We start from the raw sequence: 16,544 nt of genomic DNA on the forward strand, positions 1-16,544 counted from the left end.
AATTACAATGAAATGTGGATAGAGTCAACTAAAGTGAATTGCCAGATAAATTAGCAGGGATGACAGTAAGTAAGCAGTGGCTAACATTTAAACATGCAATCCATGAATCTTATCAAAATTACATCCTAGTTTGGAGGAAAGATCCTAACAGAAGGATAAACCAACCATGGCTAACCTAGGATGTTAAGGAAAGTATGAAAATGAAAGAAAAATTATATAACAAGGCATAAGTTAGTGATAGCTCCAACGATTGTGATAAATTCACAATCCAACAAAAGAGAACTAAAAAGATAATAGAGAGAAAATAAACTATGAGGTAAAATTAACAAGATATATAAAAACTGACGATACAATCTTCTTTAAATATATAACAAGGAAGAAGGAGTTGGAAGTGATCCTTAGAAAATGAATCTGGTTCTGGGGATCAAGGAAATGGCAAAAAGTTAAACAGATATTTATGGTGGAAACTACATTGAACATTCCATTAATGCTGAAGAATATGAGGTAGGAATTAAGTACCATCATTGTCACTGGAGAAATAGTGTTAAACAAACTAATGGGGGCTAAAGGCAGATAAGTCCCCTGACACTGATGGCATGCATCCTAGGATCCCAAAAGAGATAGCTACAGAAATAATGAATGGATTGGTTGTAATTTTCCAAAAATTGAATGATGGAGCAGGCTCGACGGGCTGAACAGACTAATCCTGTTCTTGTTTCTTATGGTCTTATGGACAGAAAGGACTAAAGGGATAATGGTGCACATGGGATATGAAATATTATGGGAACTAGGTAGATTGGTATGGGAGGGAAGAGAGGTCAATATGGTGAATACATGGGCAAAAAGAACCCGAGAAATAACTTTATCATGCAGAGGGTGGTGTATTTGCATGGAATGAGCTGCCGGAGGAAGTGATGGAGGTAGGCACAACTACAACATTTAAAAGGCATCTGAATGAATATATGAATAGGAAGAGTTTAGTGGGAATGTGGGCCAAATGCTGATCGATGGACTAGACGGACTAGATCAGATTAGGATGAATGGTCAATGTGGATGAGTTGGACCAAATAATCTACTTTGGTGCCGTATGACTCTATGTTGGCATTGATGGGACATGGATAGTGAGGAGATTAGTGCAGAAGATAATTGACTGTTTAAATCTTAATTTTTAAACTTTGAATACAGTACTGTGGCATAGAAACAGAGAAAATAGGACCAGGGTGAGGCCAATCAGTCCTTCAAACCTGCTCCATCATTCATTGTGATCATAGTTGATCATCCAACTGTGGCTTGTTACTACTTTTCCTCCATATCCTTTAATCACTCTAGTCAACTCCTTCTTGAAGTCATACAATGTTTGGGCCAAATATTATAAGGTGTGGTGGCCATGAGGCAGTCTTTTTACCCAGCCCTCAAGTACCAGCAGTTTCTTGGACTCTTTGCAGGTGGCTTGGACTGACACCCAGTCTAGTAGGAGAAATTGAGTACTGCAGATGCTGGAAATTAGAGTCAGGAGTGTAGTGCTGGAAAAGCACAGCAGCTCAGGCAGCATTGAGGAGCAGGAAAAGCGACGTTTTGGGCAAAAGCCCTTCATCAGGAATCCAGTCTAGCATCCTTCTCCCCACCCCGGGACTGTAAACAGAAGAGTAGGTAACCATTTGTAAGTACGGTTTGGCTTGATTCTATGCCCCAGATCTGAGAACGAAATATTTATAAAAGAATGTAATTGTGACAATCTTGCCCAAATAAATCAGCATCTGAAAACAGTTTGAAATTGTTAATTGTAATTCATTAAAGTAGAAGCATTCTGAATTTACCATTTGGTTATACTCTGTGACTAAATGCAATTCATTGACTTTGATGAACTTGGTAAGTTTGTCTTTCTCAAGTGTACTGCCATTTGCAATTTTGAAGTCCAAACGTTCTTCTTCAAACTGTAACGCAAAGGTGCATATAATAACTCATGATCTTCACTTTTATAACTGTGTTAATGACCCCATTAACTCACCCTACACATCGGCATACACATTAGATTACATACAAAAATGTCGACTTCATTTTTTTGGTTCCAAAGATGATATATCTCTACTAAAATATTGTACAACAAACACAGAAGGCCATATAGGCTGGGTCAGTGAGTATATTCAAGCAAGACATTGAAACATTTTTACACATTAAAGGGATAAAAGGTTATGAGGGAAAGCAAGAAAACACCGTTGAGTTAGAGAATCAACCATGATCTTATTGGTGAAGCAGGCTCAAAGGCCAAATGGCCTACACCTGTTCCTAGTTTCTATATTTCTAAAGTTTTACATTTTGTTTTCTTTTCAATATTTCTGAGCATGTCTGCCCTTCTGATCAAGAAGGCCAGAAGGCTTGCATTTATCATAAGTACAATTTCAGTTTGCGACACTGATTCACAATGCTGGTGGCACAAGCATGTTTTCAGTGGTGCAGTGCTAAGCAGTAAAGTAGCACCAGCAGCAGCCAGATGTACCAGTTGCCAACAATTCAATCTGCATGTCAAGGTCTGCAGGTCAATATTTAAAACATTGCACTATCAGTACTAATGCAAGATTAAACAGTGCACTACCTCTATATGTTCCAGATATATCCATTGATATGATACATACCTTTCTGAACAGAATTACTGTGTCTGTAGAGATGCCATATTTAACAAAATGCTTTGCACTATTTGTGACACCAAATGGAATATCAGGAATATCCTTTGCAGTTTCATAAAAAGTTTTAGTGTTATTTTCTTTAAGATCCTGTTAAAAAGCAATGTAAGTTCAATATTGTTTAAAAAAAAAGCATTTGTTTGGAATATAAAGGAAAATCTATTACAAAAGCTGAAAAATTGATAAAGAATTTTTCTGATCACACCAGCAATATTAAATATCACACAACACCAGGTTATAGTCCAACAGGTTTAATTGGAAACACACTGGCTTTCCATCTAAGGGGTGGTCCAGTCCAACACCGGCATCTCCAAATCATGACCAGTCATTGGTAAGTTGTGTTCTTGAACCACTGCAGTCCATGTGTACAGACATCCACAGTATTCTCAGGAAAGGAATTGAGGATTTTGACCTAGCAACAATGAAGGAATCACTGAAGGGACAAGATTGTTTACCCTTTTCACTAAGATCCCAGATGCCTTCTAGATGGTTGTTTGTATTTGCAGACATCTTTAACCTCTCCTTGCCACAATCTGTGTCCCGAATTGCTTCAAGAAGATCACCATCATCCTGGTACCAAAGAAAACACATGCAACATGCCACAAAGTTACTGTCCGGTGGCTCTGATCTCCATTATTATGAAGTGCTTTTGAGAGGCTAGTCTCCCAGAGAGGACTCTACTCTCCCAGCCTGCTTCAATCTCTTGCAATTTGCCTATTGGCACAACAAATCCATATTTGACACCATTTCTCTAGCTCTACACTCATCCCTGGAACATCTGGATAATAAGGATACCTATATCAGGCTTCTACTAATTAACTAATTAACTACAGCTTCATCTTCAACATTATAATCCCAATCAAACTAATCTCTGAATTCCGAGACCTAGATCTTGGCTTTGTCCTCTGCAACTGGATCCACATCTTCCTGACCTATAGACTGCAATCAATGAAGATAGACAACTGCACCTCCTCCACAATAATCCTCAACCCCAGTGCCTAGCAAGGATGCATACTCAGTCCCTATTGTACTCCCTGTACATCCACAACTGTGTGGGCAGATGTTGTCTGAACGCCATCTACACGTTTGCTGACGACATCACTGATGTAGACTGGATATTAAACAATGATGAGACAGAATACAGAAATGAGATAGAATGCTTGGTGTCATGGTGCAAAAATAGCAATCTCTCCCTTAATGTCAGTGGAAATAAAGAGGTGATCATCGATTTCAGGAAGAAAGGAGGAGGACACATTACCATCTATATCAACTGAGCTGAGGTGGAGACGGTCGAGAGCCTCCAGTTCCTAGGAGTGACGAAAAACAACGATCTGTCCTGGACCACCCCTTAGATGCAAAAGGCAAGAAGGCACAGCAACACTTGTTCTTCCTCAGGCGGCTAAGGAAATTCAGCATGTCAATAAGGACCCTCACCAACGTTTACTGATGCACCATACAAAGCATTCTATCTGGGTTTATCACAGCTTGGTATGGAAAACTGCTCTGCACAGGACTGTAAGAAACTAAAAAAAGTTGTGAACACAGTCCAGACCTTCACGCAAGCCAACCACCCACCCATGGACTCCATTTACACTTCTCATTGCCACGGAAAAACAGCCAACATCATCAAAGACCCCTCCCACCCTGGTTATGATCTCTTCTAACCTCTTCCATCAGGCAGGAGATGCAAAAGCTTAAACACATGTACCAACAGGTTCAAGAACAGCTTCTTCCCTGCTGTTATTAGATGTCTGAATGGACCTCTCAGATTTCAAATCTAATACTGATCTTTCTTTTATACATCTCCTGTGCAACCGTAACTTTGTATACTTCGCTCTGTTCAATCACCCTATGTTCTGTGTATCCTTGTGTGTTATGATCTGCCTGTACTGCACACAAAACAAAACATTTTTAACTGTACTTAGGAACATGTGACAACAATAAATCAAATCAAATGTTGTTTCTGTATTGTATTTCTACAATTTGCAGAACAACATATTGTGAAAATTAAATTGGTCCACCCAAGTTTAAATAGTGGGCGTCATTTGTAGGCCTGCAACAGCAATTACTGGGCTGTTTTGTTATGGTATTAAACATCTTGCTTCATTTTTCTTAAATGTCTCAAAATCCAAGCACATACTTAGAAGTAGAAATACCTCAAATATAAGTTCCTATTATGGAGGTGAATTCAGCAGCCATTTTATAAACAGACTTGATGCACGTCCAGTGAAATTAGACATCGTATTACCTTGATGGAAGAATATTTTTTGAACATTGGGCTGTGCTCTTCAACATCTGCAGGAAGTCTAAAGATTTCCATAACGCCGAAAGTCACTCATAGGAATATAGTGATGGAGAAAACATTGGCCTAACCATTTAATGATATCAGGACTGACTGGTACCTCAATTTCATTTATCTATATTTATTTTATATTATTTTCCACCCTTACTTATCAAAAGCCAACAGATGTAATTTTTGGAAATCCTAATTGCCCCAGAATTAATGACTTGAGAGAGAAAATTCCAGACTTGTACAATCTTTTTTGTAGTCAAGTGTCTGTATTCCAGTACAGTCTAGTTGCACAGCTCCCCTCATTCTGGACTCCTTCATCAGAGGAAATGCAGCTATCAGGTCATGTGAAATTTGGCAATTAAATTAATTTTAACAATTCATCACAAAATAAAAGCTAGAAATTTTTTTGTTAAATATCAACTAAAAACAGATCTGATTTTAATGTCTCATGTAAACTCGTAATTCATTGCTTTTGGCACTGTTTTTTTCTTGGTCTGGGGATGGTGGTTCACAGCATATTGTCAATGTTTACTGCAATGATCACTCTTACTGACCACAACTTCAGAATGTCAGGCATGCTCAACATCAAAATCCTTAAGTTGCAGCCTGTTCACTCAGGATTCTGTCACAGGCCTCACGCCCAACTCAGAGATAGTCATCACAATTTCAATGTGAAGATCAACTTTCCTGCTTCTGCTTTGTCTTTTGAAAACCTTCAAAAAAGGTACACCTTGTTCAGTGAGGTCTAACTGGGACCTTTGCAGTGAGGTGATTAATAAGAATGCTGTAGACAGTTGCAGGTACCACTACAAAGTGATAGAGATAAAGTTCTTGCCACAGAGAATGCCAAATCTCTCAGTGAGATACATTTCATGAGATGAGTAGCAAATGTTCTTTCTTTGCTGTTGACCACAAAATCCATGTCAAAATGTTTACTTACAATAGAAAGCTATTTCATGTAAACAAACACACTCACCTCCATTTGCCATCTTCTTTCTTCTTTCTCTTGTCATTTTTTTTCTGTTTTTAGATGATCTCTGTTGTGTTTTTCATCAATTGCTCTCAATGTATTTATTTTACTTTTGTTCTTTGTTGCTTTTTCTCCTCTTTCTGTCTGATTTGCACTTGCCTAGTCCTATGTCTAATGTTGTTTCTTTCTCTTTTTAAAATTTATACACAGGTTGTGGATGGCACTGGCTAAGCCAACATTTATGTCCATTCCTAAATGCCCAGAGGGCAGTTGAGAGTCCACCATATTGCTGTGGGTCTGGGGTCACATGTAAATTAGAGCAGGGAATGACAGGTAAGGTACTTCCCTAAAGCCAGTTGGATTTTTCCAACAATCAACATGGTCACCATTAAACTCTTATTTCCAGATCCTTATTAAATGTGCCATGATGGGATTCAAACCTCGGCCTGAGAACATTACCTGGATCCCTAGCTTATCAGTCTACAGATTATACTACACCATCGCCTTCCCCAATTCCCCCAGTTGGCAATATCTTTAGAGAGAAAATTCAAAACTTTTGCTCTTTCTGTCAGTTTTTTGTTTTCATTTTTCCAATCTTCAAGCATGCAATTGCCTTCACTCCTTATTCCCCTACTTTGAGTTTTAATTTCTACTAATTGGGAGTTCCTCAATTCTTTCTCTTGAACCATAACCTCCTTTAATACCTGGAGTTCTGTCATTCCCCATGCTGCCTCCCAGCAGTAACGACATGTCTACTTTTGATCTTCCAGGCCAACCACTAGTTGCAAATAATTTCTTTGTTGTATTAATGATGCAAATAATTTCCAGCAATTCTACATCGTGTCACAAATCACAAATAGATTTTAATTATAGCATTCTATCATGACTAGAAGTGACTTAAATTTGCCAAAGTTACTGGCACATTGCATCACAGAGAAATTTTCAATCCATGAATTTTTGAGGACATTATTTAAATATGTCATAGGCATATGGAAATTATGATGTGGAGGTGCCAGAGTTGACCTGGGCTGGACAACATCAGAAGTCACACAACACCAAGTAATAGTTCAATAGATTTATTGGAATCACAAGGTGATGAAGGAGCAGCACTCTGAAAGCTTGTGATCTAAAATACATCTGTTTTTAGGCTATAACCTGGTGTTGTGAATATGAACATTACACAAGGAGGGTTCAACAATCATTTTTTTTCAGGTTTTGATCAAATTAGCAGCTACAAATGGTTAACAAATATGTAGATGCTTTTTAAATGATTAAATAAGCCAAAAGAAAATTATAGCATACAGTTTGATAGCTTCGATTTAAGTGATAAATGGGGGTTACCTTAAAGAAACCAACAACCACTACATCTTCAGAGGCAATAAAGGTTTCAAAATGAGTTATATTGAGCAGACGTGTAGCACTTGGACCGATCCTTCTCCTTAACCAGGTAATAATGGAAGATGCAGTTCTAACTCCTGGAAGAAAAGATTTCAAATTAATGGACATTGATTTTTAATCTTACAAAGATGAGAAAGCATTTGTGCAATTTCAAATTTTGAAACTAAGGCTGTGTCATGTTGTAAAGCATTTTTCAGTTGGATTCAAGTTTCCCAGAGTAACAGGGATGCTGTGCTGTGTGTTGGGAGGACAGTTTAACTGGAGGCTAGTGCTCAACAGCAGTCCAGGTGACAGAGGACAGAGGTGGGCCTACAATCGCTCCCTGCTGACCTGGGTGTGTGTTCAATGAAAAAGTTAAAGGATTTCCTTTCCTGCTTTTTCTTTCTATTTTTAATTCACATTGTTCAAAAGATCCCTGAAAGAGCACCTTCATGATGAAGTTCCCTTTTAGTTCCTTACAGCAGCCATTGATTGGCATTCCAGTTTTGAGATCCCACCTCTCACTCTTACTTTAACTGGGAAACTGTCTCCATGCCAAGTGTCTGGTTAGCTTCTGGAGTGGGTGCAGGACCTGGAAACAGAGCCAACTCCTATTTCCCAGGCCCACAGTGAAACTCACAGCCCATAGGTTGTACTATTCTGGAATAGATGTCTTTCAGCTCATTATAGAACAAAGTTATATTTCAATAATAATTGAATACTGTGGTTCTTTGGTAACATAATCTGAGATTTATTATACAATATACAGAGTATTAGAAGCTTTGAAGAGCATTCCAAATTTGCAATTAAGGCAGGCCATTTAGTCAACTCAGTCTATGTCAGTGTTTATGCTCCAAATGTGCCTCCTCCTACAACTCTTCATATCACCCTGTCAACAAATTTTTATTCTCATGTCATTATCTTCCTTCCCCTGCTGTGTTTCCAAGCATTATAATTCAACCATTCCATGCGGGAGCAAGTTTCTCATTCTCAACACTCCTTGGGTAAAGAAATTTCTCCTGAATTCCTTATTATATTTGCTAGTGACTTATTGTTTGTGGGTCCTAGTTTTGAACACCCCACATAAATTATTAGTTAATTATCTGCACATACAGGATTAGTTATTGAGAATTTTTACAGACCATTTGTTCTCATTCTTTAAGATAGTATTGTTTCTTCATTTTTGAATGAGAAAGTAAAACTTTAAAATGTCTGTCCTCCCACTGCTCTGTTCAAAGGAGAACTGGATTGTTTATTGTCACTTTGACCCAGTCTACAAATGGCACCTAAAGCAAATTAACTATTTATTGTTTTAACTATGGGATCCTGCTGTGTAATAATTGGTCTATTAGCCTCCTTTACAACAGTGAGTACTCAGGACAATGACACATTGTGTGCACTAAGATGCTACAAAACAAAGTTCATTTTTTCTTTGTATTGATGGAGTGAGAAAAATTACATATCTTAATTTAAAAAGAGTCCCCTGTAATTTAGCATAGAATAAGGGAAAGGGAAAAAGAGTTCACTGGAAGAATGTCTGAGTGTTTGTTCCTCAATAGCAACCTGTACAAGTCAGAGGGCTTTTTCTGTCTCCTTTTATGAAAAATTTCAGAACCGGATAATCTTGAGTTCCAAATTCTTTTGCAAGATCTTTTTCCACTGAGACATCAACCTTGCAGAGTTTAACCTGTTTCTCACTCTTGAGTTGTTCTGCAGCCTTCTCAAATTCAGTCAGCAAAGCAAGTGAAGCCCCAGACAAGGGGGCATCTGAAACATAAAGCAAGGGAAGACCATGAAAGAAGAAGCATTAACACACAACACTTCCCCATTTTGTTATAAAATGAAATATATTGCATTGTTTCTTGGAAACCATATTTCATTAATACGTTGAATTCCACACAGGGTTTTTTTTATGCACACATGAATTATTCTTTTTAGAGCATAATTAAGTTACTGTAAAGGTTCTTTGATTCTCTAGAATACTTCCCCAGCAAATCATTGTATATTCTCTTTGCAGAAATGTTAATCTATTTGATCAAAGCCTAGTCAGCAGTAGTTTTCTCTATGTGGGCAATAATGAGGTTACAGCGATTGGTTCACATGCTTTCATCCCTCATGAAATAATTCTTTGTATAGCAGATCATGTGACAATTCTTTTGTAAAAACTACCTAGTCAGAATGTCAAGAAGTCCTTACAAAATTTTTAATGTTTTATTTTCTGATTGGTATGAAGTACAACTTGGTAATATAATGGTGGCACGGTGGCACTGTGGTTAGCACTGCCGCCTCACAGCGCCAGAGACCTGGGTTCAATTTCTGCCTCAGGCAACTGTCTGTGTGGAGTTTGCACATTCTCCCTGTATCTGCGTGGGTTTCCTTCGGGTTTCCACCCACAGTCTAAAAATGTGCGGGTTAGGTGATTTGGCCATGCCAAATTGCCTGTAGTGTTAGTTGGTAAATTTAGGGGAATGGGTCTGGGTGGGTTGCTCTTCAGAGGGTCGGTGTGGACTTGTTGGGCCAAAGGGCCTGTTTCCACACTATAAGAAATCTAATACTCCTGTGTTTTCTTTATTCTCATATGGATTGGCATCATGCATTTATGTGCTTTACTTCTTCTGGTAGAAGTATTCACAGGCCCTCTCATTTTGCCAACTGTTTACCAATAGTTGATTTGTTGTGCTAAAACTGTTTGTCTCCAGTCTAAGTCACAGCCTTGTTCCAGATACAGATGCCAAGCTAAAACCCAAAGGAAAGCTGAGAGTATTGTTGCAATGAAAAACATGTTGCCAAAGCTATTAGCTTTCTGCTCATCGGACAAGTGCAAGGATATCAAATTCCAAACCATTGCCAAAGGAAAATTAACTAAATTACCCTGGAAAGACAAAGCATTTCAAACTTTTCAGCAGACTATTTCATGCTGCTATCGTGCAGTGAACATGTGAATGGTACTTTCCATTAACACCATGCTGCTTCAGTCCACAAGATGTTCTGCAAACCACACAACTGAGTAACATTATGGATAAAATCAATGGCCCTGTGATGTCACGGATAGAGGCAATATATACCGATTGAATCAAACTGCATTTTCCTTCAGTTTTAACTAATAGGCAGAATACAAACTAGTCAATCAGCTCACACATGGAGGCGATTTCATGACTTTTCAGCACTTGCTACTCATAACTACACAACAATTAATTTAACAAAAACAGAAATTGCTGAAAGGGTCAAGAAGTGTTGCTGGACCTGAAATATTAACTCTACTTTCCCTCCACAGATGCTGAGTTGTCCCAACAATTTCTGTTTTTGTTTCTGGTTTTCAGCATCGACAGTTATTTTTTTTTAACCAATTTAAGAAAATCAGTTGAGCTTGTAACGTGACAAAAACAGAAATTGCTGGCAAAACTCAACTGGTCTGGCAGCATTGCGTGGAGGAAGCACAGCTAACATTTCAAGTTTGGTAAATTCAGTTTTGATGAGTCACCAAACTCGAAATATTAACTCTGCTTTCTCCACACAGATGGTGCCAGACTACTGAGTTTTGCCAGCAGTTTCTGCTTTCATTTCTGATCTCCAGCATCCACAGTTTATTTGTTTTATTTTTGGGCTTGTAATGTGGTTCATTTATGCTTTCTAGAAGCAATAGTCAATTCATTCTCTGAAAGCAACTATCAGAGAGGTGGGGGATTCTATAGTACACCTTGCTTTCCCCATGGCAATGCCTGAGTCAATCAAAGTCAATCTGCAAATCAGTCAATACCTGCTTCTCCATTTTTAAGGGAAGTATGCAAAAACAATCAAACCAATGCATAGCCACTAGCTTTTGTACAGTTATCTATTTCTTTAGTCCCAGGATACTTATGCTGAGTCAGTGCTTTCCTTTCCTGCAGATCACCACTTTGTTGGGATGCACTAGGATGAGAGTTTGATGATGACAATGAGAAAATGAACACAGACTAAATCGGCATCTTTTGAACTGTGATGAGATGGAGAAAGATGAAGATGTTATTGATGGACTGGAACATGGTACAGATAATCCCTGTTTTCCAGTTCTCAGGGGTTGAAAATTCCAAAGATTGACAACCCTCTCCGAGAAGAAATTTTTCCAAATCCTTGATTTATTTTGAAATTTATTTTGAAACTGTGTCCCCTGTTTCCAGATGCCCCCTTGAGGGGAATCATTCTTTCAGTGTCTACCATGTCAAGCTCCCAAAAAAGCCTTATGTTTTAATAAAATCATTTTGTATTCTTTTAAATCATACGTCATATTAGTGTTGTTTAATATTGGCATTGCAGTAAACAGTATTGTTTTGTTATCATTGTCAATTGTATTGTATTGGTATTGCATGATATTGATGTATCAAATTGTATTGAATTACTGTTGGATTGGACAGAATTGTCATATATCAAGCACCTGCTGATTGCACTTTGTTGCCATCTTCTGGGTCAAGGGGCAATGCACAATAATCCCTTTGGCAATAAATAAATGGCAGACTTTAATGACCAGCCTGCTCCCTAATGGGTGGCAGGAATGTAATATAATAAGACACTTGGAATAGATTCTCTGTTGTCTTCCTTACATCCTTACCTGATATGGGAAGTACCAAGGTCTACCTTAACATTTGGAGGCCATTGGAGGCTCTGAAATTGAATAGATCCACAAAAATAATGGATCAATGGCACTTGTGAAAATAGCAACATAAAAATTGTGGGGCACATTGATCTTCATATAGACTGGACCAATCAAATTGTTGAGGATGATTTAGAAGAAGAATTTGCATGTCTTGTGTAAATTTCCTGGAGTAAGACATTGTGGAACTAACTTGAGATCAAGTTATTTTAGGTCTGCAATTGTGTATTGAGGCAGGGATAATTAGTGATATCGTTGTAAAAATTTATGGTGAATAATGATCATAAGACAGTTGACTTTTGTTAAGCTTGAGAGAGACAGATTCCAATCACAAGTAAGAATCTTAAATTTAAACAAAGTGGCATTTATGTAAGGAGTGAACTGGCAAAGGTGAATTAGAAAAATGGACCATAAGAACAGTTGTAGGCCATTTAGCCCATCAAACCTGACCCACCATTTAGTACGAGTATGGCTGATTGAATACTTCTATTCCTTTTAACCACACCATTCTCAAAACTCTTTATGACATTGATGATCAAACATTTATCAACATCTACTTTAAACATCTATGAAGATTGAATTCTACAGTTCATTTGTGTAGAGAATTCCAAGTATTCACCACCCACTGAGTAAAACCATTTCTCTTCATCATTGGTCGAAATTACACCCTCTGGTGCTAGACTTCTCAACCAGGGGAAACATTTTACCTGCATCTACCCTGTCTATCTGTTTCTGCATTTTGAAAGTTTCAATTAGATCACTTCTTATTCTTCCAAACTCTACAGAACACAGGCCCAGCTTTCTTTTAGAAGGTAGTCCCACCATCCTGGGAAAAAGTGTCGTGAATTTTCATTGTGTTACATCTATGGCAATAGTGTGTTACATATACACACATAAAAATGTGTGGTTGCAAATAAACAGTGGGAAACATTTAAAGAAACATTTTAAAATGTTCAACAAAGATACTACCCATTGAAAAACAATGATCAGCAAGAAAAATCCATCCAGAGCTTAAATTGGAAGTTGAGGATCAAATTAGGTTAAAAGCACAGGTTTAGAGGGTTGCAAAGAATGATATTCAGTCTAAGGATTTACCGTGTTTTAGAAACTCGCAAAGGGCGACCAATGAGTTGATGAAAACTAGCCAGGAGTAAGAGACAGCTTGAAAAAGCATTCGCGAATGCTGTATATGAAAAATGAAGATCGTAGCTGAAGTAAATGGTGGAAACAAAGACAGGAAAATGAGGAAGTGACAGAGAATCTCAGCAAATATTGTCTCTGTCCTTCACAGCAGAAGCCACAGTTGCATCCCAGAAATAGAGGCTAACTCGGGTGCTAAAAAGAATGAGGAAATTAGCATTGTGAAAAACCACACTTTTGCTATAAATTCTGTGTCCTACGATCCTATTCTCCACAACCACCTGATGAAGGAGAAGCGCTCTGAAAGCTAGTGCTTCCAAATAAACCTGTTGGACTATAATCTGGTGTTGTGTGATTTTTAACTTTGTCCATCCCAGTCCAACACTGGCTCCTCCACATTGAAATTAACATTAGCAGAGAAAATGTGCTGGAAAATCTTGTGAGTAAATCAAACAAGTCCTGAGAAACCGATAACCTACAGTCTATGGTTTTGAAGAGACAGCTGTAGAGATCATTGATGCTCTGGCATGTTTTCCAGAACTTCCTAGAAAATTAGAAGATGGCACGGAGTGCACCCCCTTCTAAAGGAGGGAGAGGTATAACAGAGAAGTAGAAGTCAGTTGATATCTGTTGTCAGGAAAATGTTAAAATATATTCTTAAGATAGCTTTGGCAATGACTAGTAAATTAAAGAATGATCAGAATAAAGTCAACATAGTTCTACAAAAGCAAAATGACATCTGGCAATTTATTGGACTTCTTTGAGGATGTAACTAGCAGCTTAAATAAAGGGATCCAGTTTATGTCGTATACTTGGATTTCCACATTTGACAAGGTGTCACACAGAAATCTGATAACATAAGGACTCGGGCGTTGGTGTTAATGTATTGTCACATAACCGTATGAGCTACAGCTAAGTGAGCTCCAGGCACAGATTCAAATTGGAGATTATGATATAGCAACTGTTACTGGAACATAACTGCAGGGAGGTCAGGACTGGGAACTAAATGTGCCAAGTTATAAGGTTCAGAGGATGAATAAAGAAAATGGCCAGGGAGGTGAAGTCACCTTACTGATTAGAAACAAAAGCACTTCAGTGCTAAGAGTGGATATAATGAAGAGAAAGCATCCAGGTAGCAGCTCTGGAACGCAAGATTATATAATTGCAGAAAATAGGCAAGTGTTTTGCAATGGCAGAGGTTTAGTAATGAGGGATTTAAATTTTAAAAGAAATTGGGAGAGGAAGAAAGCACATCAGAAAAGTGGTGGATGTTTGGAGTGTGTCCGGGATAGTTTCCTACAGCAATATTTCTTAAATGAAATAAGGGGACATCAATATTGGATTTCATAATGAGCCAAATTTAGTTGGTAATCCAACTAGAGAACAGAACTTGATCTAGTTCAATGTGTTGTCTGAACCGAAAAGCACAAATCAGCTATTAGAATTTTAGATTTAGGGAAGGCGGATTTTACTGTGATGAGACAGATAATGTCCATAATAAACAGGAAAAATTTGCTCATGAGTAACACAACTGAAGAACAGTGGAGGATGTTAAAAGAAACATTAATGCAATACAGAACAAGCTTATATCCCTGAGAGGGAAACGTTCCACTTCATAGAAAAAAAACAGTCATGGATGACTGAAGAGATAAGGAACATCATAAAACTAAAAGAAAGGGTTTACAAAAATATGAAAAGCAGCACAATCCAGCCGAATGAGAAAGATGCAAAAATACAACTAGCCACAAAGCAGCTTGTAAGAGCTACTAAAGGGGATTATGAAAGGGAACTTGCAAGGGTTATCAAAATCAATAAGAAAAAATTTTATATTACATTACCGGAAAGTGGGTGGTCAGAACAATGCTGGCCCACTAAAGGCTAAAGTGGAGGTATTGCCAATAACTATGGATGGATAATTGGTTAAGTGGCAGGAAACAGAAACTAGAAGTAATGGGCAGGTACTTAAAATAGCAGGATATGACCAGTGGTGTCCCAGAAGAATCTGTGTAAGTCCCTCAATTATTCACATTATTTATTAACAACTTGGACAATAGCATAGAAAGTGATATATCCAAATGTGCTGATGACACAAAGTTAGGTGGCATTTTAGACAGAGTAGATGGTAGCTTAAAATTACAGAGGGATATTGATAGATCAGATGAATGAGTCAAACTGTGGCAGGTAGGGTTCAATGTAATCAAGAGTAAAGTTATCCTTTTTGGACTGAAAAAGAATAGATCAGGGTACTTTCAGATGGTATGAAAATAAATACAGTGCATGTCCAAAAAGACTTGGGGTGTTCGAGTGCATAGATCTTGAAAATGCTATGAACAGATGCAGAAAATAATCAAAAAAGCTAATATATCCAGAGGGCTTTACATCTAGACAACTGAAGTAGAAGGGTGTGGAAGTTGTGGTGCAGTTCCACAAAGCTCTGGTTTTATAGTACTTTGTAGTACTGTGAGCAGATGTGGGCACCACACCTCAGGAAGGATATATTGGCCTTGGGGGCAATAAAACGGATTTCAGGGGTTAAGTTATAAGACCATAAGACCATAAGACATAGGAGTGGAAGTAAGGCCATTCGGCCCATCCAGTCCACTCCGCCATTCAATCATGGTTGATGGGCATTTCAACTCCACTTACCTGCATTCTCCCCATAGCCCTTAATTCCTTGTGACATCAAGAATTTATCAATCTCTGCCTTGAAGACATTTAGCGTCTTGGCCTCCACTGCAGTATGCGGCAATGAATTCCACAGGCCCACCACTCTCTGGCTGAAGAAATGTCTCCGCATTTCTGTTCTAATTCTAAGGCTGTGTCTACGGGTCCTAGTCTCCTCACCTAACGGAAACAATTTCCTAGAATCCACCCTTTCCAAGTCATGTATTATCTTGTAAGTTCCTATTAGATCTCCCCTTAATCTTCTAAACTCCAAAGAATGTAATCCCAGGATCCTCAGCCGCTCCTCATATGTTAGACCTACCATTCCAGGGATCATCCGTGTGAATCTCCACTGGACACGCTCCAGTGCCACTATGTCCTTCCAGAGGTGTGGGGACCAAAACTGGACACAGTACTCTAAATGGGGCCTAACCAGAGCTTTATAAAGTCTCAGTAGGACAATGGTGCTTTTATATGCCAACCCTCTTGAGATAAATGACAACATTGCATTCACTTTCTTAACCATGGATTCAACCTGCATGTTTACCTTTAGAGAATCCTCGACTAGCACTCCCAGATCCCTTTGTACTTTGGCTTTATGAATTTTCTCACCATTTAGAAAGTTGTCCATGCTTGTATTCTTTTTTCCAAAGTGCAAGACCTCGCATTTGCTCACATTGAATTCTATCAGCCACTTCCTGGACCACTCTCCCAAATTGTCTAGATCCTTCTGCAGCCTCCCCACTTCCTCAGTACTACCTGCCTGTCCACCTAACTTCATATCATCAGCAA

At 38.4% G+C, this 16,544-nt stretch overlaps 1 protein-coding gene across 1 annotated transcript in view; it reads right to left on the minus strand.

The window, feature by feature from the left end:
* Window positions 1–16,544, minus strand: part of LOC122560438 (protein disulfide-isomerase-like) — a 39,334-nt gene that overhangs the window by 13,815 nt on the left and 8,975 nt on the right. The window contains exons 2-5 of the mRNA XM_043711071.1: window positions 8,885–9,088; window positions 7,286–7,419; window positions 2,634–2,771; window positions 1,818–1,934 (exon numbers count right to left, since the gene is read on the minus strand). Of these exons, the coding sequence (XP_043567006.1) occupies window positions 1,818–1,934; window positions 2,634–2,771; window positions 7,286–7,419; window positions 8,885–9,088 (593 nt within the window). The remainder of the gene's footprint in view (window positions 1–1,817; window positions 1,935–2,633; window positions 2,772–7,285; window positions 7,420–8,884; window positions 9,089–16,544) is intronic.

Source organism: Chiloscyllium plagiosum, chromosome 21, assembly GCF_004010195.1.
Source record: "Chiloscyllium plagiosum isolate BGI_BamShark_2017 chromosome 21, ASM401019v2, whole genome shotgun sequence".
Classification (NCBI taxonomy): Eukaryota; Metazoa; Chordata; class Chondrichthyes; order Orectolobiformes; family Hemiscylliidae; genus Chiloscyllium; species Chiloscyllium plagiosum.